Below are 25,848 nucleotides of genomic sequence, written 5' to 3'. Positions count from 1 at the left end.
CAACCCCTCTCTACCATTACTGCATTACTCTGCACTCTACAGGCAATATCATATAAGAGAGCTTGCAGCATGATATATGTTTACTGACACACAACTGCCACTGCATCCCACTCTTTCTGTACCAATCTCACATCCAGTGCCTGTACTTAGGTAAGATATGGAGATATTAAATATGTAGTGAAGTACACAGTGTCCAGAGAAACAGTAGATTTGCAAGCAAAGTTAAACTCTGTCCAAAATGTGCTGTTTCTCTGGAAACTGAGTACTTTACTACATCTAATTTCTCTCTCTCTCCCCCTCATATAGATTCGAGGTAAGGATGTGTGTACGTGTGTAATTATGCTGACATTATAATGATTGTGTTCTTTTACTTTTACTTTTACTTCTTGTGTAATTTTACTTCTGAGAAAGAGAGTGAGAGAGAGAGAGAGAGAGAGAGAGAGAGAGAGAGAGAGAGAGAGAGAGAGAAAATGTAGTAAGTACACAACACAACAGGACATTTCGGACAGAGGTCCTTCATCAACTATATATTTCATCCATCTCCTGTGTCCTGTGTATGTGTGACATGGTCCATGATCCATGATTTTTCACAGAATTAATCAATTCAAATTATGTTTATTGTGTCCATGGACACAATAAACTTAATTTGAATTTATTTATTCCGTGAAAAATCATTTTCTTCAGGGGTATCTGACAGAAACATACAGGTCCTAGAAGCACAGATCATTGTTTTTTAAAGACGTGCTGCATTACCAGATAAGACCAAACTTAAATATTTATTCATTTTAGAAGAGAAACTTGTTAAACGTAAGACCTCAGCTGATCAGTTTTGTTATTATTAATAGTCGTTGTTGTAGGTTATCGTTACACAAATTAAGTCTGCACTAAACGCTTCCACTTTGCAGTGGCGCGTGTTTAGAGAATTTCCGTCTTAAGAGTGATTTCACAGGTTGTTGCATAATTTGGCGTCAGTAGCTATACAGGTCCAAGTTTCAAAACAACTAGTTGTTTTGAAAAAATATTAGTTTTTCCGTGTTTTCTTTTTCATGCATTATCGATGTGAAGCGCTTTAGTGGCGAGGGTTGCCTACAGTGCGAAGCATTCACGGACTTTATGGGGGCGCGTCTGGAGCTACCAGAGGCCACGGAGGGACGGGGCCCTTGCTTCACGTCGTGGGCGTTTCAGAAGTTCGCGTTTCCGGTTGAAATCACTGCACAGTGTTGTGTGTGTGGGTACTTTGTCGACAGGCAACGCGACCACACTCCGCTATGAGCGTGTAAACACAGGGGGGACGCGCTGGAGAAACGAAACGAAAGGGAAAAAACGGCGCAGCGGTTCCGATTCACCGTGCAAAGGAAAGTGGGAAGCGAGCGCGTGCGGTCACCTGCGCAGCGACGTTTGGGCGGGAAGGTGAGCGCTAAAACGCACCGGGGACGCTCGCGGGCCCAGACGCGTCTCCGCCACCGACTCCGTCCTGGAACGAACGACTTTTTTTGTTCGTAGTTCACTCGCTATTTCCGTGTAGGCTTAGGAGTGGAGTAACGCTTCCGACATCGGTCCGGCAGCCAGGAGGTGAGTGCGTGGTTCTTCTCCAGACGTTACTAAAATTGCCAACGCTGTATCGAACAAGTGCGATTAATTTAATAAGGGATTAATCGGGCCGAATAATTTCGTTTGCACGCCGGCGGCTCACCGGTTTATTTATATTGGGCAGCGTTCAGCTTGCCGAATGCGGATGCCATTTTAGATTTTAAAATTCCCCAGTTCCTGTGGCTCCCAGTAAGTACCGACCGAACCTGTTGTCCGTGTCGGTGGTTAATAACGAGCCTAATAAACTTCATCATATGATGGATAGTTCACCAGAGCGTCGGTACCTTTAGTGCTGTAGCTAGTTGGGTTCGCCTGCTCAAACAGGTGAGTAGGTAGACCTACCTTTGCAAAGTTTCCGATTCCTATTATAACCGTTTCGCTATTAGGATATTTCTTTTTTTCGGTAACCCTATAATATAAGCTACATGTGTTAAAGTTTTCTCTCTGTTTGTTTTTAGCCAGTTATCTGAACTTGTTTCGACGTCGCAACTAAATAACCTGGAGTGTGTGGTCATCTTGGCGTTCAGCAGCTGTAGTTGTAACATGTATCTAATTATAAACTTCACCCGACACTGACCAGCCGGCGTGTGGTACGGGCGGCTCTACCGGGGGGTCTTGTGGTTTTAAACAAGTGGTTTAGTAGTTTTACGAGCTGTTTTTGTAACTAATGAACGGTTCCGCACTGTATGCTCTCTCTCACTGGTTTGTATCCAGCCAAAGCAGTGCAGTCGTGAGGTAAAGAGGCAGGGAAGGGCCCCGGAAGAAAGCACGCCGACGGTTTCATAGGCGTCTGCGTGGAGTAACATACACGTTCATTTCCTAGAGCCGACTCGGTGGCATCATCATATTTTAGTGTCACTCGGAATAAAGTACATTTGTGTGATAATGCCCGTCTGAAAACTAGAACTATGAGGGCTATATACAGAATAAGAAAGTGGGGCGTTTTTCCCTGAACGTTTAATTGTTTCATAGGTCTAGTGGAAGGAAGAACCCTTCTGGACAGGATACAGCTTTTTGAGGGGATTTTCTACTGATGTGAAGGCTACTTACAGTAAGTATTACAGTACATTATTTACTGTTTTTATTTAACTTGTTCCTTTATTTACTGATTAGAAGAACCTTATTTAGCCTTTGCCATCTAGAAACTACAGATGTCCTTTAATTTCAGAGATTGACCCATTGATGCCTCAGACAGACGTGAAACGTGAATCTATGAGAATCTGAAACTCTGGGCTTCTGTCTTGTCTCTTGGTTTGTTGTATTTGTGAGGCATTACATTGTAGAAGTTCCTTCATACAGTCATAAAGTTAACACGTTGTGGCTACGTTGTGTGACTGCAGTGGTGTTGACATCATTCATTGGTGATTTTGAACACAACTCCAGGAAAAGAAGCACATAAGTGACTTAGATGTTCATAATTACAGAAGCAGGTTATAATGAGCCCTTTAGGGTTAACGTTTGTGACTTAAAATATGTTTCAAGTCAGTAAGCTAAATAAGGCACATACCTACTTTATTAACTAAAGACAAAATAACTAAGCTTAAGTTTATTGTAGCTTCAACATAATGCCATGCATGTGGCGTTATTAAATTTTTATTTATTCATTATTCATTCATTCATTGTCCTTGTATAATCCAGAAAAAAGTTGCATTGCAGCCTGATTGGCTGAGATGGTCAAATATAGTATGAGGTAATTAAAATCATTACTCTTATATGGTGACATTTGAATGTGGACTGAAACATCAGTGATCAAGTCTTGAAATATCCAATGTCAGTGGGCAGAACCGATGGCATTTATTGTTATCTTTTGTGTTCGTTTTATTACTGATTGATTTGAGTTTGTAGAGTGATCCTGCACTGTGTTGGCTGTTGACGCCAAGTGTTGTTCACATGTCTGGTAATCGGTTATTTTTCAACTGCAGTATTTTCTGCTGACACGAGTAAGTGCATTTGTGTGGTTATGGGTTGCTGCTGGACTTCCCTGTCCCTGTGCATCTCGGCACATAGCCGTGTGGTGCCATGGAAGACCTCATGGAATGGGACTTGTTTGTCTTAAATTGGTGTTCATGGGAGGAGGCACACGTGTACTGCAGTCGTGTACCGTGTATTCAATCTAGAGACCATCAGTTTTATCTAGATTACTGTGCCTTCAATCTAGAGCCCATCAGGTTCACCTAGATGAGGAAAACTGAGAAGATTTTTCCCTTACTATGATCTGTTGATTGTAAACATGAGGTCTGAATGTTAAAACATGTTTTGTTTTTACTGTAAACTCTCTTGTAAACGTTCATTTAAGTGAATGAATGAGAACATGTTATCAGGGAAGTTGTGAAATGTTACAATCATGGGATTTAGCGGCTATTTTGAACCACGTTTCAGTGTGTATTTTATGACAGCTATAACGATTTTATATTTACACATTTGTTTCTTTTCCCTAAAGTAATAAATCGAAACACATTTAGATAGCGCATCCTGTTTGGGGCTTTCTGTCATTCTGTAACCAACAGCTCAGATGGGCTATCGGGCTGTGAAAGGGAATATGACCTCACCGGTGATGTTTGTGTGTGTGTATATGCGTATACATATATGTGTTATACTTTATATATAAAGCACTTTGCTTGCACAGTTGATGAAGGCCCTCTGTAATGTCCTGTTTCTCTGGAAACTCGTATATGTATAATTACACACATACGCACAGCTATGTTTAATCTGTTATGGTTGTGTTTTGGGCTTTGGAAAGCTCTTGGGTAAAGGTCCTGTTGTATGTTTATATTCTATATTTATTTAGGAATATTATGTCCATATTCTCTAAAAGGAACTGTGTGTATTACATTAAAAACAATTGCTCACTGGCTATAGAGGCAACAGGCACAGAAGCATGTGATGTAACCAGGAGAGCAAGTGGCAGTGCAATCACAGTGTTTGCCTCTGCAATACTGGAATTACAGGAAGCTGCTTTGTGCAAATGGGGTAAAAAAAAAAAAAAAAGCACAGAGATTGATGGTGTCCATGTTGTCCATCTGACCTATTTCAAAAGTTTGCAAAATTAGTAACCTCGTGATTTGAGAAGTTTAAGCAATGCTGCGTGAGCAGGTGGGGGTCATGGCTTCTTCCATGTCTCCACGCCCCACCCCTCATTTCTTTCGAAGAACTTTAAGCATGTTCTTCTACCAGCGGACTGCAATCTGTGGGAGTTGTGTAGTTTTATCTGTTCCTGGAACCGTGCTCTGCTGGATTGAGAGTCGTCATTGCTGAGATCTGTTTGTCACTCCTCCAACTTCTGGGTGGAGCCCCAAGTATCTTCATCACTATTGGGGAAACCTTGGTGTGAACCTTCCACATTCTTTCTTTCCTCTTCTTATCTACCACAATGATCTACAACCGTTCTGCGTCATATCTACTATCCCTGTGTCTTGCTGGTTTGCCTTTACTTGTTTATTTGTCTGGATCTAGATCAACGTTCTGCAGTTTCTCCCATTTGGACTGGGGGGGGGTCCTGTTCACATCCTTATGTTCCACTATGATCCCTGCCACTGTGGGTTTCAGTGTGTGTGCTTTCTCTGTCAACATCCAGCATCCTGCTTCTGCATGCTGTATTGTCCTCATCTTGGGTCTTCTCTGCTGGACACATGGTACTGTCCTCATCTTGGTACTCCTCTGGTGGAGCACGCCTCTGCTTGAATCAGCTTTAGTTCTCGATCTTGTGCTGCCTTGATTTGTGCCTCTGTACTTTAGTCCTGCCTCCTCCAGCCAGTTTCCTATTGGTCAGATTATCTTACGTCAGCCACCTCTGCTATCTGTTGATGGAACATTCCATGGAGGAGCTTATCCTGACTCCCTGGTTTCTGTTATCCACGTCTCCCATCTGTCTGCAGCATTGCCTCATCAGCTCGGGCCGGGAATGTGGTTCCTTTTCACCTCGTCCACGGCTCTGTGCTCCGTCGCTGACCGCATTCTCCTCTCTTATCCGTATCTGTGGATTAGCAGGAGGAACCACCGGTAGATTGTGTGGGGTTTTCCTGTTTTGGGGAGACCTCTGTTCAGGGCCCATGTTCTCTACACCTGTTTTGGGGATTGTCCTTTGTGGTCTCCGGAAGCCCTCGCAGTGGACGTCCTGAACAACGTGGAAAAGCTGTTAGCCCCGCCTCTTTTTCTTCCTGTCAGACAGCCTGTCTGTCTGTCTGTCCCTTTCTTTCTCTCTCGCACACATTGCATTTTGGATAATTTTTTCATGTTGGCACTAAAAAAACTTTGATTTGACTCCATTTCAAATGTTTTCACAGGTCTTTCATTTATTCACAATAGTTCATGCAAGTATCCATCTTCTAGAACTTCATAGCTAAGCAGTTTGAGTCATGAATGTTACACCCCATGATACTATTAAATGTCTTTGCCATTAAATATTGAGAACCAAGGCTTTTCCCCACTAGCAAACTGTGGTACTTTGTAGCCATTGTGAGTCTGTAGAGTGACGCTGGTTAAGTGAAAGACACTAAGACCAGCATTATTGTTTCTTTGTCAGTAACTCTGGGTCAGATGTGGTGAGCACTCGCTGCTTGGGGTGTTGCTAGGATCTTATCTTTTGGTTGTGCTGATAGGTACTTCTAAAACGGTGTCCTTAAGCCAAGAGAACCTACGTTGCTTCAAAACCTGTGAAAAGCAGAATAAACAATAGTTTGTATATTTTAGTGAATTTTGAGTGGTTATGTTTGGATCATTTGAGGTTTTGATGAACAGTTGGAGGGTTGTGAAGAAACGACTCCTCCAACCGAGGACTTGAGGGTTAGGGTTTGTTTTACCTCTGTTTTACCTCTGTGTTTATGATCAATACAAAACCAACAGATACTAGTGGACCTTGGAGCATATAAAATAACTGAATAAGTGGGCATGTGACTCATAGTGAGCAGTTTTATTAAGGTAGGTGTGTGTGTGGTACACAGCTGCATGTGACACTGGTTCAGGGTGACTGTGATGGCGGCGTAATTATGTCATCAGTCAGGGGATACAAACAAAGTGGAAAGCCTACACACACACACACACACACAAATAGAACTAGAGGGGAGGTCAGAGTAGTGACGAGAGCCATGAATAGACCAATTCTCCTAGTCATGTGAGAACGCTGTGTGCGTCTGGGCAAAATCCTTCCCCCCCAAATAAAACGGGCTCTGATGCATACAGCCAGTGTGTTTTAGATATAGAGGAGAGGGTGCTGCAAACATGAGACCCAGAACAGTTCATAGAGTCCTTAAACACGGCACTAATGCTAACATTAGCTAATGGTTAGATGAATCCCATAATGGTGCTTGTGATGGGGGTTAGGGGGAATACTTCACACATCACTCGTCCCTGGCAGCTGTAAACACTGTGGGGGGGGGGGGGGGGTGGCCAATTATGTATTTAAGTTTTTTTATTTTTTAGCTGTTTGTTCATTTTATTTTTTTTTACACATAAGGCTTTCCATAGCTCCAAACTCCATGCCCTTTGACCTCAGTGCTGTCTTCACTTTCACTCCCGTTTCTCCCACCTGGGTTCACGGCACTGACGTGTCACACTCTTGGGGGGAACTTTTGGCACCGCCTGTTGTGGAAAAGACGAGACCATTTTATAATCTTGTTTAGGGGGAAAGACCATTGAAGTCATTTAAAGGTCAAGTGACACTTAGAAGCCATTCATAAGCAAATACAAATCATTCCAGAGGTTTTATAGCACGCAGTATGGGTGGGCTGGTTTGTGCCAGGGAGGTGTTACGTGCTGGACTAAGCTGAAACTCAGACTGCTTTTGGATGAAGCCAGAAGGTCCTCAAAATCGGCTTGTACTCCCATCTTCTTACGTCTGTAAGAACACTGTTAGATTAGATTAGTACATTAGATTTTGATCATAATTTCTAGCAGTAGTGGTGCCATGTGCCCTTCCCCTCAGTGACATGAGTTAATACTACACAATTTTAGCCCCGATTGTGATCCTGATGCTCCAAACACCGACAGGAGGTCACTAAGAAGCTCCAGATCAGAAGCAAATCGACATCGCTTGGAGCTTGAAAACTGGCTCTCGATCTGTGTGGGAATTCTTCAAAAATACGATCCGAGAGGCTTAACTATAGCTTGCAGGGTCCCCAAAAATACTGGTTTTACAGAAGTATGTTTTAGTCTCATGTGTGAGGAGGGCGTTGAGTACTATCAGGCTAAAGTTCTGTCTTGAATGGAAACGGTGTATTTAAGTGCTTAGTGACTCAGTGAAGAGGTGAGTGTACAGTCCTAAAACGTAGGCTGTCCTTACAGCTGTGCCACCAGCCGTCTGCTCATTTTTACCTCACTGAACGGGTGGCTTTCGCTACCGCACTAACTCCACCTCCGCTCAGGGGGGCAGTGATGAGTTCCTCTCTATGAAAGCAGCGATGGAGACATTACGCTAAACATCCAGTTGTTTGCGGTACAGGAGCAGCACTGCTGTAAAGAATGCAGGATTTAAGCAGGATGGGTCAGAGGGTTGCAGGTTCACAAGCACACTGTTTATCAAAATATCATTCATTTAAATATAAACGCCCACCTCCTCAATTAAAAGGAATCTTCCCAATAGTGCAAAACAAATTGGTGTGTTTATAACTATTCTTAACACCAGTTGTTAAATATTATGGTATCCAGCTTCTATTATTTGAGAGATGATTTAAATAATAAAAGGTCTGTGTGTATACAGCAAGCACTATTGAATTGTGGGTCTAATTAGCCATTTTAAAGGCTGGGTTAGATCATCAGAATGCATCATGAACAAGTGGATGCTTGCTTGGATTTTAGTCAGGACTCGTGAGAGATTTCAAAAACCAAATTTTCAGAAATGAAAATCAGACTTTCATTATGTGCGGTGCATTAAGCATGTTGGCTGTGCACACGTGATTTATAGGCTGGGGTGTCCATGCCCTACAAACCTGTGTGTGCGCGCACACGCACATGTGCAATTCATGGAATCTTTACTGTGAACACGCCGAAACCTGCAGAGGAATTTAGCAGGAGAGAAGAGACGGTGAAGGCAAGAACGATGATGGATCTGTTGACAACCCAGCATTGTTTACTAGAGTCCCCACCCATGACAGGCAGCGATTGGTCAGCATGCTCACAACACACGCGGAACCGCTGAGATTTGTCAGCAAGCATGTCTGCATTCCGCCGCTGTCCTCGGTGTTTGTACTGTCAGCATTGCAGTATCAAGTAGCAATAATGCATCATTAAAGAGAAGCCGGTTCTTGGTGCACGCACAAGGAGCTCCAGACTCCTCATGTTGTCCACATGTGGTCAGTTTTTAGAAATTAGCTTTTTTGTTTCATCTCCCGCTGAATGTAATGAATGTTGCTGCTTAAGATAAAAAATAAACCAAGTACTGGTTGTCTTCCACATTATTTAGGTCTAATATTGTCCTGCTCGTGTATGTACTTAAAGCAAGAACTGAAATTAGTAAATGAATTATTGTGATGCTTCTATTGCCAGGCCAGGGATGTAGTAATTGTTCATCTGTCAGATCAGTGTAAAACTGGTTTGTTCTTGTATGGTCAGCTGGGTCCTGGGAATCGCAGGGTGATGCATGAACTTCAATGATTGGCTGGTGAGAGGGCGGGGCGCATGAGCTGTAGAGGAGGAGGGGGAGGGCGGGTTCAGGGCGTTGGAGGGGGAGGGCGGGTTCAGGGCGGTACAGGAGGAGGACGAGGGCGGGTTCAGGGCATCAAAGGAGGAGGGCGAGGGCGGTACAGGAGGCGGGCGAGGGCGGGATCAGGGCGATACAGTAGGCGGGCGAGGGCGGGTTCAGGGCGGCGGTGGAGGAGGGCGAGGGCGGGTTCAGGGCGGTAGAGAAGGAGGGAGAGGGCGTGTTCTTTTTGTTTTTCTTTGGTTTTAATGCATTTATTGTTATTAACAGTAGATTAGATATGTCCCCAGAAACAGAGATGTGTGTTAGTTGTTGACATTATTAAAGAACTTTGTTTTAACCCTCTTCATGACTGACCTGGGCGACAGATCTTGTCTATGTGCAGAACTGTTCTAACTGTCCTCCGTCTCTTTCAGATGTGGCATTCCCTGCCCACCTCTCCCCTCCCCGCGCAGCTGACTGGCAGATAAGCCCTCTCTATAGCAGGTAAACCCTCTCTATAGCAGGCAAACCCTCTCTATAGCAGGTAAACCCTCGCAAACCCTCTCTATAGCAGGTAAACCCTCTCTATAGCAGGCAAACCCTCTCTATAGCAGGTAAACTCTCGCAAACCCTCTCTATAGCAGGTAAACCCTCTCTATAGCAGGTAAACCCTCTCTATAGCAGGTAAACCCTCTCTATAGCAGGCAAACCCTCTCTATAGCAGGCAAACCCTCTCTATAGCAGGCAAACCCTCTCTATAGCAGGCAAACCCTCTCTATAGCAGGCAAACCCTCTCTATAGCAGGCAAACCCTCTCTATAGCAGGTAAACCCTCTCTATAGCAGGTAAACCCTCTCTATAGCAGGCAAACCCTCTCTATAGCAGGCAAACCCTCTCTATAGCAGGCAAACCCTCTCTATAGCAGGCAAACCCTATCTATAGCAGGCAAACCCTCTCTATAGCAGGCAAACCCTATCTATAGCAGGCAAACCCTCTCTATAGCAGGCAAATGTGTCCGTGTCCCTGTACGGGAGAGGGAGGGGCCAGAGGTGAGGTAATTGGTAGCTTGTAATGAAAAACTTCATTAATAACAAAAAGAACTTTTAAGTGGGTGCAACCTGTAGCAGCACTAGCTGATTTTTGGCAGCTATCAGGTCTTGTGTCATTTGTGTGGTTCTTTCAAAGCTGGGTTTGTTGATGTGTATGTAGTTTGGTGATTTGTATGTAATTGTATGTGGTTTTGGCTTGGTTAGGGTCCCATGGTTCGGCTGTGGTCTCTCTGCCATGCCTCCCGCCATGACGGACCTGCTGGATTTCTGGGTGGAGCCGGCCCTGGATGGAGACGATCAGGTGACTGTGGATTTCCTGTTACCCACTGGAGTCTACATTCAGATGGATGTTCCCCGAGAGAGCTCTCTCCAGTACATCAAACAGGTGGGTGGGCTTGCCTTAAACACCACATCACACCACTCTTACGTGATAGTAGATGTAGCTCAGAGAATTAAAACAAACATTTTTATTTATTGAATAATGTATGCTTCTATGTCAGAATAAAAACAAAAAGCATGTTCAAGGTTAACATGTAAGCATGTTGTATTTTTAAATCTTATTAGTTTTTGGGATATAGATTTATAAGAAGCTTGTGTTTTAGTGTGAAATATGAGCATATGTAGGTGTAGTAGTTTAACCATGGTGTTTTCTTTGGCCTTAACGTCCTGTTCACATATGCATTTGTTCAGTAGTTTATCTCCAGGCCCATAAGTGTGTTAAAAATAAACATCCAGTGTTGTTTTAGTTCTTAAAACTCTGATATCATGTAAGTAAGAGCAACGTTTTTGGAACTGAATTTCCAGTAATACCGTATAACAAAAAGACCAAGCAACTTTGCTGCCAAATTAATGAGTTGACAGAGGCCCTGTTTAGTCTGTCTTCCAGCAAGTCCCGGTCTTCTGTGGGATAAGCAGCTTCAATGTCCTGAGTGCCCCCTCAGTCTCGCTGGGCAGTAGCGACCGCGCTTACATCCAGCAGCATGCCGGGGGGGATGTTTGTCTGTTTTGAAAGTCTAAACACAGCAGCCTTTTTGTTTGTAGGAGAGGAGAACAAACCTTTGTGCCGTTCTGCGTGTCCCAGCCGGACTCACACGGCGGTTCTGTCTGTGTTCTCCCCAGATGTTATGGAGGCAGGCCCAGGCCTACCCCCTGTTCTCCCTGCTGGGGGAGATGGAAGGCCACATTTTCGAGTGCGTGAACCAAGTGGCGGTGCACGAGGAGCTGGAGGACGAGACCCGGCGTCTGTGCGACGTGCGTCCCTTCCTGCCCGTGCTCAGACTCGTCGCGCGCAACTGCGGCCGTGCTGAGCGCCTGCTCGACTCCAAGATCGGGGTGCTCATCGGCAAAGGTGACACTTGAAGAATATTCACCACTGAACAGTGATGGAAATCACACATGGCCAGTTTGCTCTGTAGCGCTGTGATGGCGGAGATCATTATCCGGAGACCTTCTGGAAAACCACTGATGTTTATCATTTGTCTTTATAAAAAAAAAGATGGAATTAGGGTGTGTCGGCACTCAAGTTGTTTTCTTCCACACTCACTACACCAGCTAATGATTCCTAGTTGAGTGGATGCATTTTTAAAGCTCTTAAATGTTCATGTTGTCTGGCCACAAACTTCACAGCGTCCGTCGGCCTCGTATCGACTTGTATCTGTGGTAGCAGAGTGTTGTTTTATGACTGTAGGTACTGAGATCAGAACTCTGATACTGTTGTTTGACCAACCCCTTCACGTGGGGTTACGGCGAATCCTTTTCCCCCGGAATTAGATCAGCTGTCTGTGGCTCTTTATCATGAACAGTCCACAAATGAACTGTTCAGTTAACTCCCTGTAATTCCACAGCTGTCTATGGAGCAGACTTGGTACAACCTTTCTCTCTTGTGTGTGCTCGGAGCAAGTGGGCAGTGGGAAATAAACTCAGGAATGGATAGATCGCAGAAACTGAAGTGGAGTAGGAATGGATCGATCACAGAAAGCCTTGAGTGGTGAAGGCATGTAGTGCCAGCTCTGCTGGGGTTTACATGGCTGTCAGACTTTGAAGAAAGTTTGAAGGCAAAGGCGCAAGGTGGAGGTTTTCAGGATGATCTTGAACAAGCTTGAATGAATCTCAAATGAATCATTTCACCTCATCTCGAATGAATCATTTCACCTCATCTCGAATGAATAATTTCTCCTCATCTCGAATGAATCATTTCTCCTCATCTCGAATGAATCATTTCTTATGTTGTGTACCCACAGGGCTCCATGAGCTGGATGCGCTGCAGGACCAGGAAGTAAAGGATTTTCGATCCAAAATGCAACGCGTCAGCGAGGAGAAAATGCAGTGTGTGCACATGATGTCGTGGGTGGAGTGGCTTCAGAGCTGCTTCTCCCCTCAGATGGAGGTGGGGCCTGTTGATTGCTACGGTGACAGGAATGAGGGTGGGATCAAAATCACCATGCACTACAACGAGTCCCAGGTAACACGCACTGATGCGTACACCTGCCTTTTAGGAAGCCCAAACACTATATTCACAGGGGAATGATGACATGGTGGCTCACGCTGTGATTTGTCAACCGCTCCACCCAGGACACGGCGAGTCTGAAAGTTCCTTCGAGCTGCACTGCAGCCGAGCTGACCGAGCAGGCCCTCAGGAAATGGCTCAGTACTCACGGCTCCGAGGAAGAGGAAGGTTGCCTTGGAGACTATGTGCTTAGAGTCAGCGGGAAGCTGGAGTTCTTGTTTGGAGATCACCCACTTCACCACTACAGAGTAAGACTCACCCGGCACAACGACACTTCACCCCACATCTGAGTTTAAAGAACGCCGAACTGCACGTCATCTTCTGAAGTGTGAAACGGCCCTAAAATGTTCCAGCTGAAGTCGTACGTGTTAACCACGCTGTAACCACCACCACCATGACATTACACTGACACTAACTCTGTATGTGTGTGCGTGCATGTGTGCATGTGTGCGTGCGTGTGTGTGTGTGTAGTACATCAGATCCTGTTTGCTAGCCCAGGACATCCCCCATCTCACTCTGGTGCACTGCAGCGTGGTAAAGGCCATGTTTGAGCGCGAGATCTGCACCATTGGTGGAGTGCTGACCTGGAAGTCTTCAAATCCCCTGCCCCTTCCCCCTAAGAGGAGAGGACTCACAGTAGGTGGCTTCCCATTTATTAGTCCAGAACTGACCAGCTAGACCGTTGAGGCGTGTGGGGCCTGTGGGTGTGTCTGCACACATCAGTGCACTGAGAACTGTTCAGACTGTAATAGGAAACTATAATGGAAAATGGTGGGTACATTAGCACAGCTAACCGCCACTATATCTATATGTCCAAGCCATATAGATTATGTAAATGTAGGGCTGTAATGTTTAAATTTTAATAACGTCTCGCTCAGTTTTCTCGTTGTTTTCGTCTCGTTAGCAGGTGCATACGTGTGTTTGGGAGGTTCACGCTCTGTTCAAAATCACATTGGTCAAAGGCATTAAGGTCAACGCAGAGGAAACGGCAAAGGTAAGCCCCGCCCACTCTCTTATAAGCCCCTCCCCTGCTTCCCATCCAAACGCACTCTTCTATAACCTCCCCCGACCCTAGCAGTCGCTCTCCACTGCACTCTTGTGTTTGACCACAATGCTCAAAACTATCAGCTAGTTTTACAAATTGCTTTGACTGACCATAATGTATAATAATAATGAGCTTTCAAGCCGACTTCACATCATCGTTGCCAATCCCAACAGTTGTGTTGACTTTTTATACAGTTATTGGATCAGGTCTCATAATCCTACTCTGTGTTAATTGTTTGGTGGGCGGGGTTTTATTTGAAACCAGGCTCTTCCTGTAGTTAACTGGTGTTGTGCTGTGTGGGCATGCAGGTGCAGGTGCGTGCCGGCCTCTTCCATGGGGCGGAGCTTCTGTGTAAGGTGGCGGTGAGCAACGAGAGCAGCGGGCGCGTGGAGCACGTGTGGAACAAGACGCTGGACTTCGACATCTCCGTGTGCGACATCCCCCGCATGGCACGACTCTGCTTCGCCATCTACGCCGTCATGGACAAGGTCAAGAAGCAGAAATCAACCAAGAACACCCAGATGAACAAACACCAGACTATCCGGAAGTCGGGGAAAGTGGTGAGAGGGAAACACACACACACGCACAAACTCATGGAAGAATGTTCAGGAACCCTTTTGAATTTATGTCCATTTCGACGCGTCTGGAGACAAATGACTGTGTACACGGTCGTGTACTCATGGACAGATTGTGTAACCAGACAGTTCCTGTGAGTGTCTCTGTCTTCGGTATTTCTCAACCTGTTCGATGGTCACTTCACCAGCTGCAGCAGACAGACTCCTCCTCCTCCTTCGGGCCTGACCCTGTTTTGTTTGTCCAGTAATGACCTGTATGTTTTTAAGGTCTTTGAAGCATTTGCTAAATATCAAACAAAAAATTCAGGAGTCATTCATCCGAGAAACTCAATTCCACAGGGTTCAGAAACATCTTTCCTCACATCTGTAGTTCGATTGGCAAAACATCTGCAAAACACACAGACGTAAAACCACAACTGTCCTACATTTCTCTCTGTCTCGGTTTGTCTTTTTGTCCAGCTTTACCCAATCGCATGGGTAAACACAATGGTGTTTGACTACAGAGGACACATGAAGACTGGTGACCTTATCTTGCATACCTGGTCCTCTTTTCCTGGTGAGAAATTTAAAACACGGAATTTAACAACTGGGTAAATGTAAATCGAATTTATCATGTTGGATTGTAGTATAATTGTGTGTGTGTGTGTGTGTGTGTGTGTGTGTGTGTGTGTGTGTGTGATGTCAGATGAGCTGGAGGAGATGTTGAACCCGATTGGAACGATCCAGACAAATCCGTACACGGAGAATGCCACTGCTTTGCATATCTGTTTCCCAGAATACTCTCCACACCCGGTCGTGTTTCCCCCATTTGACAAAGTAGGTACACGCAAACACAGTACACTGCATGACCAACACAACAGCACACAGCAAACACACACTACGGAATACGGCACCACACACTGTACCACACACACGGTCCGCTTCCATCGCTGCGAGCGACACACTTCAAGGTTGTGTGTGTGTGTGTGTGTGCGTGTGTGCGCGTGCGTGTGTTGCCCTGCCCTGCCCTGTAGATTCTAGAGAAAGCTGCAGAGATCGCTGGAGCCAATGACGCATTGTCGATGGTAAGTTTGTGCGTGCGCACACACACACACAAATTGACATGATCAAAATGCCAGGAAATGTATTCAATATTCTCAACAAGCTAAATATATGTCAATTATAATGTGTGTATATATTGTGTATAACATTTTACTAATAGTATGTACTACAGTTGTCATTGTTACTTTTGACATATGCTAGTCCAAGTTGTGTCCATGATGCACCATTGCGGTGTGTGTGTGTGTGTGCAGGGACGAGGGGGGAAGAAGTTCTACATCGAGCTGAAGGAGATCATGGAGCGTGATCCTCTGTCTCAGCTGTGTGAGAACGAGAAGGACCTGATCTGGACGTTACGTTATGACTGCAGGGAGAACTTCCCCCAGTCTCTGCCCAAACTGCTGCTCTCCGTCAAATGGAGCAAACATGAGGACATGGCTCAGGTTTTACACCATACACACCACACACTCATTCTCATACACACCATTCTCTGTTCTCACACCGTGCCTGTTGTGTCTCTAGTTGCAGGCTCTTTTGCAAATTTGGCCCAAACTGAGTCCTCGAGATGCTTTAGAGCTGCTGGACTTTAACTATCCGGATCAGTACGTCAGAAAGTACGCTGTGGACTGTCTGCAGGACATGAGGTAAGAGCTGTGTGTGTGACGTCCTCTCCTCCATGGCAGGTGTAGAGTGGCTGTGATGTGTGATGTTTACCTACACCAAATGTGGCGTACGCCAAATGTGACGTACACCAAATGCCCATTTTGTTAGACACTTGTCCTTTCACCACTGGAGTTTCCCTGTATGTAAAAAAAATGAGTGAGTGTTCCCTGAATCACCTTCTGTGTGGATCCCCATTTGAATGGGAAAATCACATGACCAGAGAGAGAGGGGGGGGGCGTGGTGATTGGTAGACGAGTCCAGGACGGTGCCTCAGTAACCGCCCAACTGGTGGGGTTTCCTCGAGCGATTGCGTCAAGTACACCAAGAATGGTGAGATCAAGAAGATCCAGCAGAAGTGGATCTGGTTGATCAGAAGTCAATGACGGATCGATAAATGGATCAGAGGGAGATGTCAAGAATCTCTCTGCTGAGCATACAGCACACTGCCACATGGTAGCTTCACAAACTCGCACAGAGTCCTAGAGCAGGAACGCTGCCTTATCCAGTGGTGTCATTTAGTAAATGAAATGTCTCGTTTGTTTTGTGTTTAAACTGGCTTAAGTAAAGGATGCTTGCTGGTTGGGGTGGTGGGGAAGTCCTGTTAGCGGTTGCATAACGGCCCTGCGACGAACCCGTGACCCTCTCTCACTCTCCCTCCCTCTCGCTCTCTCTCTCTCCTCTCTCTCTCGTGTCAGTGATGACGAGCTCTCACAGTACCTGCTGCAGCTGGTGCAGGTTCTGCGATACGAGCCGTACTACGACTGCGCGCTCACGCACTTCCTGCTGAAACGGGCTCAGGCCAACCGCAAGATCGGACACTTCCTCTTCTGGCATCTTAGGCAAGTGCCGCGTCTCTGCGCTTATCTGCGTCTCACAGACGTGTGTGTGTGTGTGAGAAAACACCATCATATTTATTGTGTGTGTGTGTGTGTGTGTGTGTGTGTGCGCACGTTTGCATGCTTCCAGGTCCGAGATTCACATGCCGGCGGTGTGTGTGCAGTTCGCCCTCATCCTGGAGGCCTACTGCCGAGGCAGCGTACCACACATCGAGGTGCTGAAGAAACAGGTACAGACGTCACCACCTTCAGGTGTAGCGTGTTCAGCGTCACCTGAAAATCTGGCGTCCAGTAGCGCAAGCAGCCCTACACCACTGGTCTACGGTTCTGTATCAGATTCGCGTGTCCGTACGCTTTCCCTCCCTGTTATTTCAACACTTTGATGTTCTGTGGCGTGGGGCGGTGGTCGAGTACAGGTGGAGGCTCTTAGCAAGCTGAAGGCCGTCAACGAGCTCATCAAACTGGGCACAATCAAGACGAAGAAGACGAAGGAGGCCCAGCTGAAGGACGCCATGATGAAGTGCCTCAGACAGACGGGCTTCATCGAGATCCTGTCAGACCTGCACTCCCCGCTGGACCCACAGGTCCTGCTCGCTGGCGTCAAGTAAGAAAACATATGGAGGTCATGAAGACGACGTCTAAGTACCGGAGGAGCCTGCTACTCCGATGGACTCATGTTCACGCTCTCTGTCCGTCTGTCTGTCTGTGTGTCTCTCTCTCTCTCTCTCTCTCTCTCTCTCTCTCTCTCCCTCACAGTGTGGAAAGGTGCAGGTATATGGACTCTAAAATGAAACCCCTGTGGATTGTTTACAATAACAAGCTGCTGTTGGGAGACACACTGGGAATCATCTTCAAAAATGGAGATGGTAAGAGGCGAGAACAAGGGTGTGTGTGTGTGTGTGTGTGTGTGGGAGGGGCAGGCAAAGGTATCAGGAATAAATTACACAGTGAGAATGAAATGCAAATGAAATGAAAGGAGTTTGTTTCCCTCCGTCAGATCTGAGGCAGGACATGTTGACTCTACAGATTCTACGGTTAATGGACATACTGTGGAAGGAGGCAAGCCTGGACCTCAGGTAGTGTGTGTGTGTGTGTGTGTGTGTGTGTGTGTGTGTGTGTGTGTGTGTGTGTGTGTGTGTGTGTGGTAGTGAACACAGCTTGGCACATATGTTCATCAGATAGACACTATCAGCATTACTGATGTCGAGAGGACATGAGGGTCATTACACCAGGAGAGGATCATTAAACCAGAGGTGTGGGAGCTATGGAAAGGCTCCACTGTGCTGCCTGGACTCCACAGTGCAGTGCTGGATGAAGTCCTGAAGTCCCCGTCCCTCGTGGTGACGTTGCGGGACATCACTCGTGACCGCCTTGTTTCAATTTCAGAATTGTGCCGTATGGATGCCTGGCAACGGGGGACCGCACGGGGCTGATCGAGGTGGTGTCGTGTTCCGAAACCATCGCCAACATTCAGAAGAACAGTAGCAACATGGCGGCGGCCGCCGCCTTCAACAAGGACGCTCTGCTCAACTGGCTGAAGGACAAGAACCCTGGGTGAGATGGTGTGTGTGTGTGTGTGTGGGTGTGGGTGTGGGTGTGGGTGTGTGTGGGGTGTGTGTGTGTGTGTGTGCGTGTGCGAAAATCGCTGTGGACAAGCATGTGTCCAGTGCTGTCTGCTCATATGCACGTGTATTTGTGTATTAAAATTGGTGAAGCACGTATCCACTTTTTGCAGAAACGAAATGTAAATCTTACATGTTGTCTGTTGTGTTGCCATAGCGATGCTCTGGAGAAAGCCATTGAGGAGTTCACGTTGTCTTGTGCTGGTTATTGTGTCGCCACCTACGTTCTGGGCATTGGTGATCGTCATAGCGACAACATCATGGTCCGCAGCACAGGGCAGGTCAGTGGCAGTAATGGCGCCACCTATAGGACACAGAACCAAACACCCTGCAGTGGGCCGTACACAGCAGTACACAGCAGTACACAGCAGCTGATGGAACTTTTTACACACTGTCAGTGTTTGAGTGGCTTTACATGACAAATGCAGATATTATCACAACAGTATTTGTAATGAATGACATGGCTGAAAAGCTTGAGACCATGATAATGAGAGTGTGTGTGTGTGTGTGTGTGTGTGGCAGCTTTTCCATATCGATTTTGGTCACATTCTGGGGAACTTCAAGTCAAAGTTTGGGATCAAACGAGAGAGGGTCCCGTTCATCCTCACGCACGACTTCATACACGTCATTCAGCAAGGCAAGACTGGCAACACCGAGAAATTTGGCAGGCAAGACACACGCACTCAAGCGCGCACATGTACACACAAAATGAGCTGGACATTTTATAATGATGTTATTTCCAGGTCTTTTACTGTGTGTGTGTGTGTGTGTGTGTGTGTGTGTGTGTGTGTGTGTGTGTGTGTGTGTGTGTGTGTGTGTGTGTGTGTGTGTAGTTTCAGGCAGAACTGTGAGGATGCGTATCTCATTCTAAGGAAGAATGGAAATTTGTTCATCACACTCTTTGCTCTGATGCTCACTGCTGGGCTGCCAGAACTCACCTCTGTGAAGGACATTCAGTATCTAAAGGTACCAGCGTCTGCACCTGCACACGCCTCACTCTTCACGTCTCTGCTTCATGCAGCTTCAGGTTAGGGATTAAGAACAGATTTGGGATTAAAGAGAATTAGCTACAACAGGTTTTGCATCAAGAATCAACTCTGAATGTGTAACCCAGAGCCAAGTTAAGTGCTAGACGTGTAGGTAACTAGTCGTGTGTTGCAGGACTCGCTTGCTCTGGGCAAAACGGATGAAGACGCTTTGAAACAGTTTCGACAGAAGTTTGACGAGGCTCTCCGGGAGAGCTGGACCACCAAAGTCAACTGGATGGCTCACAACGTGGCCCACCCCTCCTAACGGAGTCGCTTGGACCAGGACGGGAGCCTGGAAGAACATTCCTGAAGCACACCACCTTAAAGATCCTGCACAAAGTTGTGAAGACCACTTCATGGTCGATTGCTTGTTTAAGCACTGTTTAAGTAGTAAACGACTAAAAGCTGCTGGTTTTGATTGTTGTGATCAGAGGAGTTTGTAGAAATGTACGTGGTCTGTGAGAACAGCTTGGAGAACGGCCTCTTAGTCAGACGGCCCCTTTGGATGGGAGAGTGAGCCCAGGGTGTTGGAGAAGGGCCTACACCTCTGCTCCTGAGGCTGGGAAGCAGTCTTGACTTAAGAGCACCTCGCCACGATGAGGGACAGACACACTGAGCGTGTGAGTGAAGATGGTGAAGGGTTTGAACTGAAAGCATCCACCACCCTAGGCTGGTCTTTCGAAGAAGAGACAGTCCATTGGGACCAAGGTTTGGCACTCTGGAACTGACCAGGAAACACAATATGAACAGGAAACTCAAACAGAAACTCAAACATTCCAGAGTGGAATCATCAAGTGCATTTTTAAACCGTTTAGCTGTGCTGTTTCGGAAAGGCCCTGATCTACTGGGAGAATGAACTGTGTGCTGGGTGAGACGGAGCAGTTTGGGAAGGTGGTCCATACCTACAGGAAGCCCAGTTCATTCCTCATGTCTCATTCCTGCTGCCTCCACTGGACACAAACATGCTTGAATATAAACTTGAGGGTGTTGCAATCTTTGCTCATCTGAGCAGCCAGGCTGAGTGAGTCTGAGGGCGTTTAGCATTGTGGATATACTACTAAGCTATTACTTCATCATATCAAGAGCTCCCCCGTACACACATTCACATACACAGGGGGAAACGGTGTGTATTCAGCCGATGGAGTTTGCACAGAAACACTGGAAGACTGTAAGATGATGGACTTTGAGGAGCTGGAGGCGGAAGCGTGAGTGACCGTCTGGAAGGCTCGGCCCGCCCGTGGAAGACCAACCCAGCGCACCCCGGGTCTGCGGGCCTGGATCACTGTACGCTTCCCTCCTACGTTTGCCTTGTATGTGCCAGACTACTTTATGTGAGATCTCCAAACACTGGAATTCTAGGATAAATATTTAATGTTTTGATTTTTTTATATATATATATAATTTTTAAGTTTCTATTTGTCCTGAAATATGTATAGCTTGCCTGATAAATGACTGTTTTTGTCACCTGTGTGCCACTGGAGATGTAGTGTTGGGTCTGTGATCATGTTCTCTTCCCTGGAGCTTCATGTTAGTCACAATGTCATGAGGTGCTAGTATAGCTTTTCTGTTTAACATGCAGCTTTTCTTTGGAACATCTGAAGGGCTTCAAGGGGTCATGGAACACCCTAGGGTTAGGGTCCACCCTGACCCTTGACCTCTGGCAACCTGTCCAATGAAGAATGGCTGCTGAACTACTGTAATCTGTTACATGAGTTCTTCACTCAGCACATACTAAATTGGGTCAAAGGCGGAGCGGAGGAAGTCCAGCCCAGCATGTTTGGTCTGTGGAACGTTGCACTTTAATGACTGAGGTTCCTCAGAGGAACAGGAGTTTATGTCCAAGACTACTGATGGCGTAGGCAGAGGTCAGCTGCGAGAGGCATGTTTTGGGCCACTTTGAAAGCTGTGTTGTAGTGCAAACCTGAGATTAAGAATGTAACTGTCCTCATTTAGCCCCGAATTACGTCCATTATGTCATCGTGTCCATGAAGGCCGTTCAAGGGCGCTTTCAATAGCGCGTCTCTGCAGTAGATCAACCTCGGTATGCACAGACCGTCATGTTTGTCTGATGTCACCTGTAAGACAGAAGACAGTATCCATGACTTTTTAATGCGTATAGAATATTTCATTTGATTTCGTCTTTAATACAGTGTTGTACTCAAAAAGCAGGTTGCAGAGTCCTGTGTAGCCAGTTGTACGTGCACGATGCACTTGGGATGAGAGTAACTGGACCCGTACCTCCCACCCCAAACCCACCTTCAAATCAGACTCGTTCTGGTTTACACGGCACATGTTAGGATGACCGCCTTGAACACAAAGTAGCTGTGTATGTTTTATAATGGATGTTTTATATTATTAATAACCTGCTGGGTATCTTTAGTGCTGCTTGAATTGTCTTCACGGGCGTCCATGTTTATGTAAAACACTGAGGGAGTGACGAAAGGCTTTTATGTCATTAACAAATGTGTTTGTATCAGCAGGTGACACAGCATTGACCTGATAGCATTATCAAAGGGTTAATACCAGTGCACTCCTGCATTACTGAGGAGATTATCTACTGTCCAAGTGTGTTGGTGCAATATTGAGCTGTAATGTGTTAGCAGGAGCGCGTGTGTGTGCATGCGTCTCCTAACTGGTCCACTGGTAGCCTTCACACTCTGAAATCTGCTGCCTTACTCATGTCATAGGAATGCTATTAAAGTACCCCCCCTCCCCCCCTTTTCATTAAAGTTCACTGGTTTTATTTTTGTGGAGGACCTTGTGAATTTTTTTTAAGACTTCTTGGCAAAAGAACTTGGGAATGATTATGATTATTCACTTCCTGGTGAAGAACCAGGTCACTTCCTGGTTGGCAGCATTACCAGGGTGATGACCTCAGGGTTGGGCCTTCATTCACATGATTGATTCTAACTCTGATTTTGTAGCTACTGGGAGTTCAGTGTGATCACACCACTCTTCAAGTTAACATGTTGAGAGACCTGCATAAGTGTCTGTCAAATGTTCTCACATCTGATTAATAATTGTGATGAAAGATAAACCAGTTAGAATTTTTGCAAATATGTTTACATTTTTAGAATAAACCTGAGAAGGAAGTAAGTGCATTATTAATCAAAAATGTCCAAAGTGCTATACATAACTAAGGAACAAGACTTCAGGCTTAAAGGAACTCTGACTTCTGTACATTAGAGAGATTCCTTGGCCATCATTGTTTGTATAATGCAGATGCATTCGCCACTAGGCTACATATAACACAAACAGATGAGCCTTAGAGGTCGACAGGGACGACCAACTTCCGGGTGATGAAAATAAGAACTGAAGAAAACATAAATCCAGTGCATCTCATGGCCATGTATACAGATAACCCATGTGGGATCAGACACCAAACAGCAGACCAGTACCACTCCAGGGTTGCAAACGTCTAGACCCCGGTTCCTGCCTCACACTGCCAAAATGTCATTTCTCTGCCCATTGAGACTGAAGTGTTCTTTGGTCCTTGTGTTGGGTTTTTTTTTTTTTTTTTTTTTACAGGAGTGATGATTAGGGGATTAAGAACACAGCAGAGGTTGTAATTTCTAACTTTATTTACTACTTTGACACTTGTATCACTGTTTAACAGTAAAACAGGCAACTAACGCATGAGCAGCACCACAGAAATAGCACATTATACGTCTTTCATCATTCTCTATTATTACACCAAGGGACCTGCAGGCAACACTTGTTTGGAACGACGATATTGTTTCGTGAAAGTTTAGTCATGGCTGATTCCAAGTTTTTGTATCCAAAGGTTAACTGCTATAAAAGGCAATGCAACCTTTGCATGAATCGAGACCAAAATCCTGCACTATGTTCTGACTCCTGGGAACCACAGCACACAATCCACATGGATCAGGGTTTAAGTTCTACATCAACAGTTGTTTAATTACACACGTTCATAACAGCACAGTGCCGTGGGAAGAGAACGTACACTGTACTTCAAGAAGGCCAAGAGACTTTTATTACACCAATATATATTTGCTTATGAGAAACTCTTCCAAGCTTTTTTCCCAGCAGGATACAGCGTTTCTACTTTTCTGCTGTATTTGAATCGTACTAATGTTTAGTGCAATTCTGCTACATGTTTTTTCAGAACAAACACTGTCCATGGAGAGCTTTTCATGTCTTGATTGCCTTAATCATTTACAGTATTGTATGTGGGCATGTGAGAGAGAGAAAGAACTACAAATAACACCAGATACTATTTGTTACAAAAAGGTGTGTATGTGTGTGTGAGTGTTATTTAGTATTATTTGGCCCCCTGGTTCCAATGGTAAAAAAGGTTTTGTGAGAGTTTCTGTTACTTGGCTGCACTGAAAGATCAGACAGATTTTTTTTTTTACCAAAGCTCAGGAAAATTTCTGAGGTAGATTAATACTAAAACCAAGTTTGTTTGTTTTTTAAATTCCAGTATGCAGTTTCCCCATAATTCTCTTTGGCCTCTTTCCACCTATGTTGTAAGGAGTCCTACCCCAGGCCTCCCAGGACAGTACCAGCTCGGTCCAAAGTGGTACCAGCCATGATAGGTTGCCCTCCAGCTAAGGCAGCCCAGAGCGCCCCCCAGCAGCTGGGTTGGGAACTGTGGGAAATAAGCAAGCAGACAGAAAAGCAAGAACAGCCAAAGACTCAGCAGCAGGACACAGAAGAGGAAGAGAATGCGCAGAGGAGCTCCCGCAGCGCCCCCTAGAGTCAGATAGGGCCCAAACACGGCCATCTCCTCAGCCAGCAGCAGACAACACAGACAGAGCAAGAAGGTGTCCTCTGAGACCTCATAACCCCGCCACAGCATGCCCGAGCCCACGCAAACCGCCTTGGTCTCCCCTTCCCGTAAGACCAGTAATGGCTGAGCCGCCGGGCTGGAGGCGGCTGCGAGGTCCGCAGACACGCTGAGGGTCTCGTAGCAGCTGCCCGTGGCGTTCTCCAGCAGACTCAGACCCTGGCGGAAGCCCAGCCAGAGGGCTCCCGCCACGGCCAGACGCGACAGGTGACGCGCGGTCAGCGGAAGGGAGCGTCGCACGGAGTACGAGAGGAGGAAGACGAAGGACCCGACGAAGACGCAGGTCCACCCCCAGCCTGAGCGCAGGAACACTCTGTAAGGACAGAACTGTGGATCACCACTGAACTTTATACCCTTGTTAATGTGTTAGCAGAAGAAGATACAGTTAAGGTGGAAACAATAATAATACATTTATTCTATCCAAAATAATAATAAGAAAATTACTGAATGTAAAATTGCTTTAACAATGAATAATAACATTGAATGTTGGCAAGCTGCTATAACTTGAAACAGAAAGCACAGAGGCAAAGCAATGGTCTGTTTTGTTAGCTACTGCAGATATAAGTAATTAAGATTTGAGAAAGCTTACAAAAGAATAGGTGGTGATGAATTACAGACTATTATAAACTTGACGTTAGGGAAATGCTACCAACCAGTATTACTGAAACTGCAGATATAACAAAGGATGATCTGTCTTACAAGTCACACTTTTTAATGTGCTGTTAAATGTATCTGAAAATTATTTGTATAGTCCATTTACTAATCGCAATGTTTTCTCTACATGTCTGTATTGACAAGAAGGTTGTTGTTTTGTATAGTCGTATACATAACTCACCTGTACAGAAAGTGGCTCCTCCTTGCGAAAACACTGTACTGGGAAACCCCGAAGTTGAGCAGGGGTCCGAACAGGACCATGGCTGACAACAGCAAGTGAAAATGGCGTCGAAACAGTGCAGTGCCCAGCAGCCATGCCACCAGGTCCGTCATGAGCACGAGGAACGTGTTGAGGAACATCTGTGACGAGACGGCAGTGAGAGGCCACTGCTCCACAGCTTTAGCCGAGATGTTCAGCAAGGCTCAGGGTTCCAACACATGGCTTTGTCTTCTGCGTTGTACTCTCTGACCTTCACTGCGCCTCAGTTAACCTCTCTGCTAACCGCCCCTTGCGTCTTTCATGTATCCAAACACTTTTTACGTCCAAATACTCACATTTAACTTTTTTCTCCAACTAAGCTTGCATACATTCTCAGGCGTTCTGCCTTGTGCCTGTCTGTCCTGGAGGCTCCTGATGTCCTGGTGCAACCTGACTGCTCCGACACGCTAATCTCTTCCCTGTTTGACATGCTTTTCACACTTCCCACCCTCTTGACATCAGCAGTAACAGAAAGAGATCCCCTATATCAGTGCCCCTCAGCCAGCTGCTACACACACACACACGCACACACACACACACACACACCCCTGATAGGTTA

The 25,848-nt window shown here is 45.8% G+C and overlaps 2 protein-coding genes across 5 annotated transcripts; one reads left to right on the top strand and one right to left on the bottom strand.

Moving 5' to 3' along the window:
- The first annotated feature begins 1,045 nt into the window (after positions 1-1,045).
- Positions 1,046-22,313, top strand: pik3cb (phosphatidylinositol-4,5-bisphosphate 3-kinase, catalytic subunit beta). 4 transcript variants are annotated; one of them, XM_076980871.1, is made up of 25 exons: positions 1,046-1,410; positions 2,563-2,641; positions 9,640-9,709; positions 10,458-10,638; positions 11,373-11,601; positions 12,494-12,714; positions 12,825-13,007; positions 13,231-13,395; positions 13,664-13,753; positions 14,113-14,364; positions 14,839-14,935; positions 15,065-15,195; positions 15,393-15,443; positions 15,672-15,860; positions 15,940-16,061; positions 16,776-16,919; positions 17,047-17,146; positions 17,333-17,520; positions 17,673-17,782; positions 17,914-17,992; positions 18,303-18,470; positions 18,696-18,819; positions 19,061-19,206; positions 19,372-19,504; positions 19,700-22,313. In XM_076980871.1, the coding sequence occupies exons 4-25, from the start codon at positions 10,489-10,491 to the stop codon at positions 19,829-19,831; spliced, it is 3,204 nt and encodes a 1,067-aa protein (XP_076836986.1). In that variant the 5' UTR covers positions 1,046-1,410; positions 2,563-2,641; positions 9,640-9,709; positions 10,458-10,488; the 3' UTR covers positions 19,832-22,313. The 4 variants fall into 4 exon arrangements, with proteins under 4 accessions (XP_076836986.1, XP_076836985.1, XP_076836987.1 ...); XM_076980870.1 differs by having other exon boundaries at positions 1,046-1,572; XM_076980872.1 differs by lacking the exon at positions 1,046-1,410 and adding an exon at positions 1,895-1,914.
- An 812-nt stretch (positions 22,314-23,125) lies between these two features.
- Positions 23,126-25,813, bottom strand: fitm1l (fat storage inducing transmembrane protein 1, like). The gene is made up of 2 exons (XM_076980879.1): positions 25,212-25,813; positions 23,126-24,689 (listed from the first exon to the last, which is right to left on the bottom strand). Exons 1-2 carry the CDS (start codon positions 25,388-25,390, stop codon positions 24,050-24,052), a joined length of 819 nt encoding a protein of 272 aa, XP_076836994.1. The 5' UTR covers positions 25,391-25,813; the 3' UTR covers positions 23,126-24,049.
- Positions 25,814-25,848: the final 35 nt, after the last annotated feature.

The sequence above is a fragment of the Brachyhypopomus gauderio genome, chromosome 19, assembly GCF_052324685.1.
Source record: "Brachyhypopomus gauderio isolate BG-103 chromosome 19, BGAUD_0.2, whole genome shotgun sequence".
Classification (NCBI taxonomy): domain Eukaryota; kingdom Metazoa; phylum Chordata; class Actinopteri; order Gymnotiformes; family Hypopomidae; genus Brachyhypopomus; species Brachyhypopomus gauderio.
Note: the sequence above shows the minus strand (reverse complement) of the source record. Positions and strands in the feature narration are given on the sequence as shown.

Bases quoted from the DNA above. Each gene is read 5' to 3' on its own strand.
- pik3cb (XM_076980871.1), top strand. From the start codon at position 10,489: ATGCCTCCCGCCATGACGGACCTGCTGGATTTCTGGGTGGAGCCGGCC. The intron at 11,602-12,493 runs GTGACACTTGAA...GTGTACCCACAG, and splicing joins CGGGGTGCTCATCGGCAAAG to GGCTCCATGAGCTGGATGCG. The intron at 18,820-19,060 runs GTCAGTGGCAGT...TGTGTGTGGCAG, and splicing joins TGGTCCGCAGCACAGGGCAG to CTTTTCCATATCGATTTTGG.
- fitm1l (XM_076980879.1), bottom strand. From the start codon at position 25,390: ATGTTCCTCAACACGTTCCTCGTGCTCATGACGGACCTGGTGGCATGG. The intron at 24,690-25,211 runs GTGAGTTATGTA...CTGTCCTTACAG, and splicing joins AGGAGCCACTTTCTGTACAG to AGTGTTCCTGCGCTCAGGCT.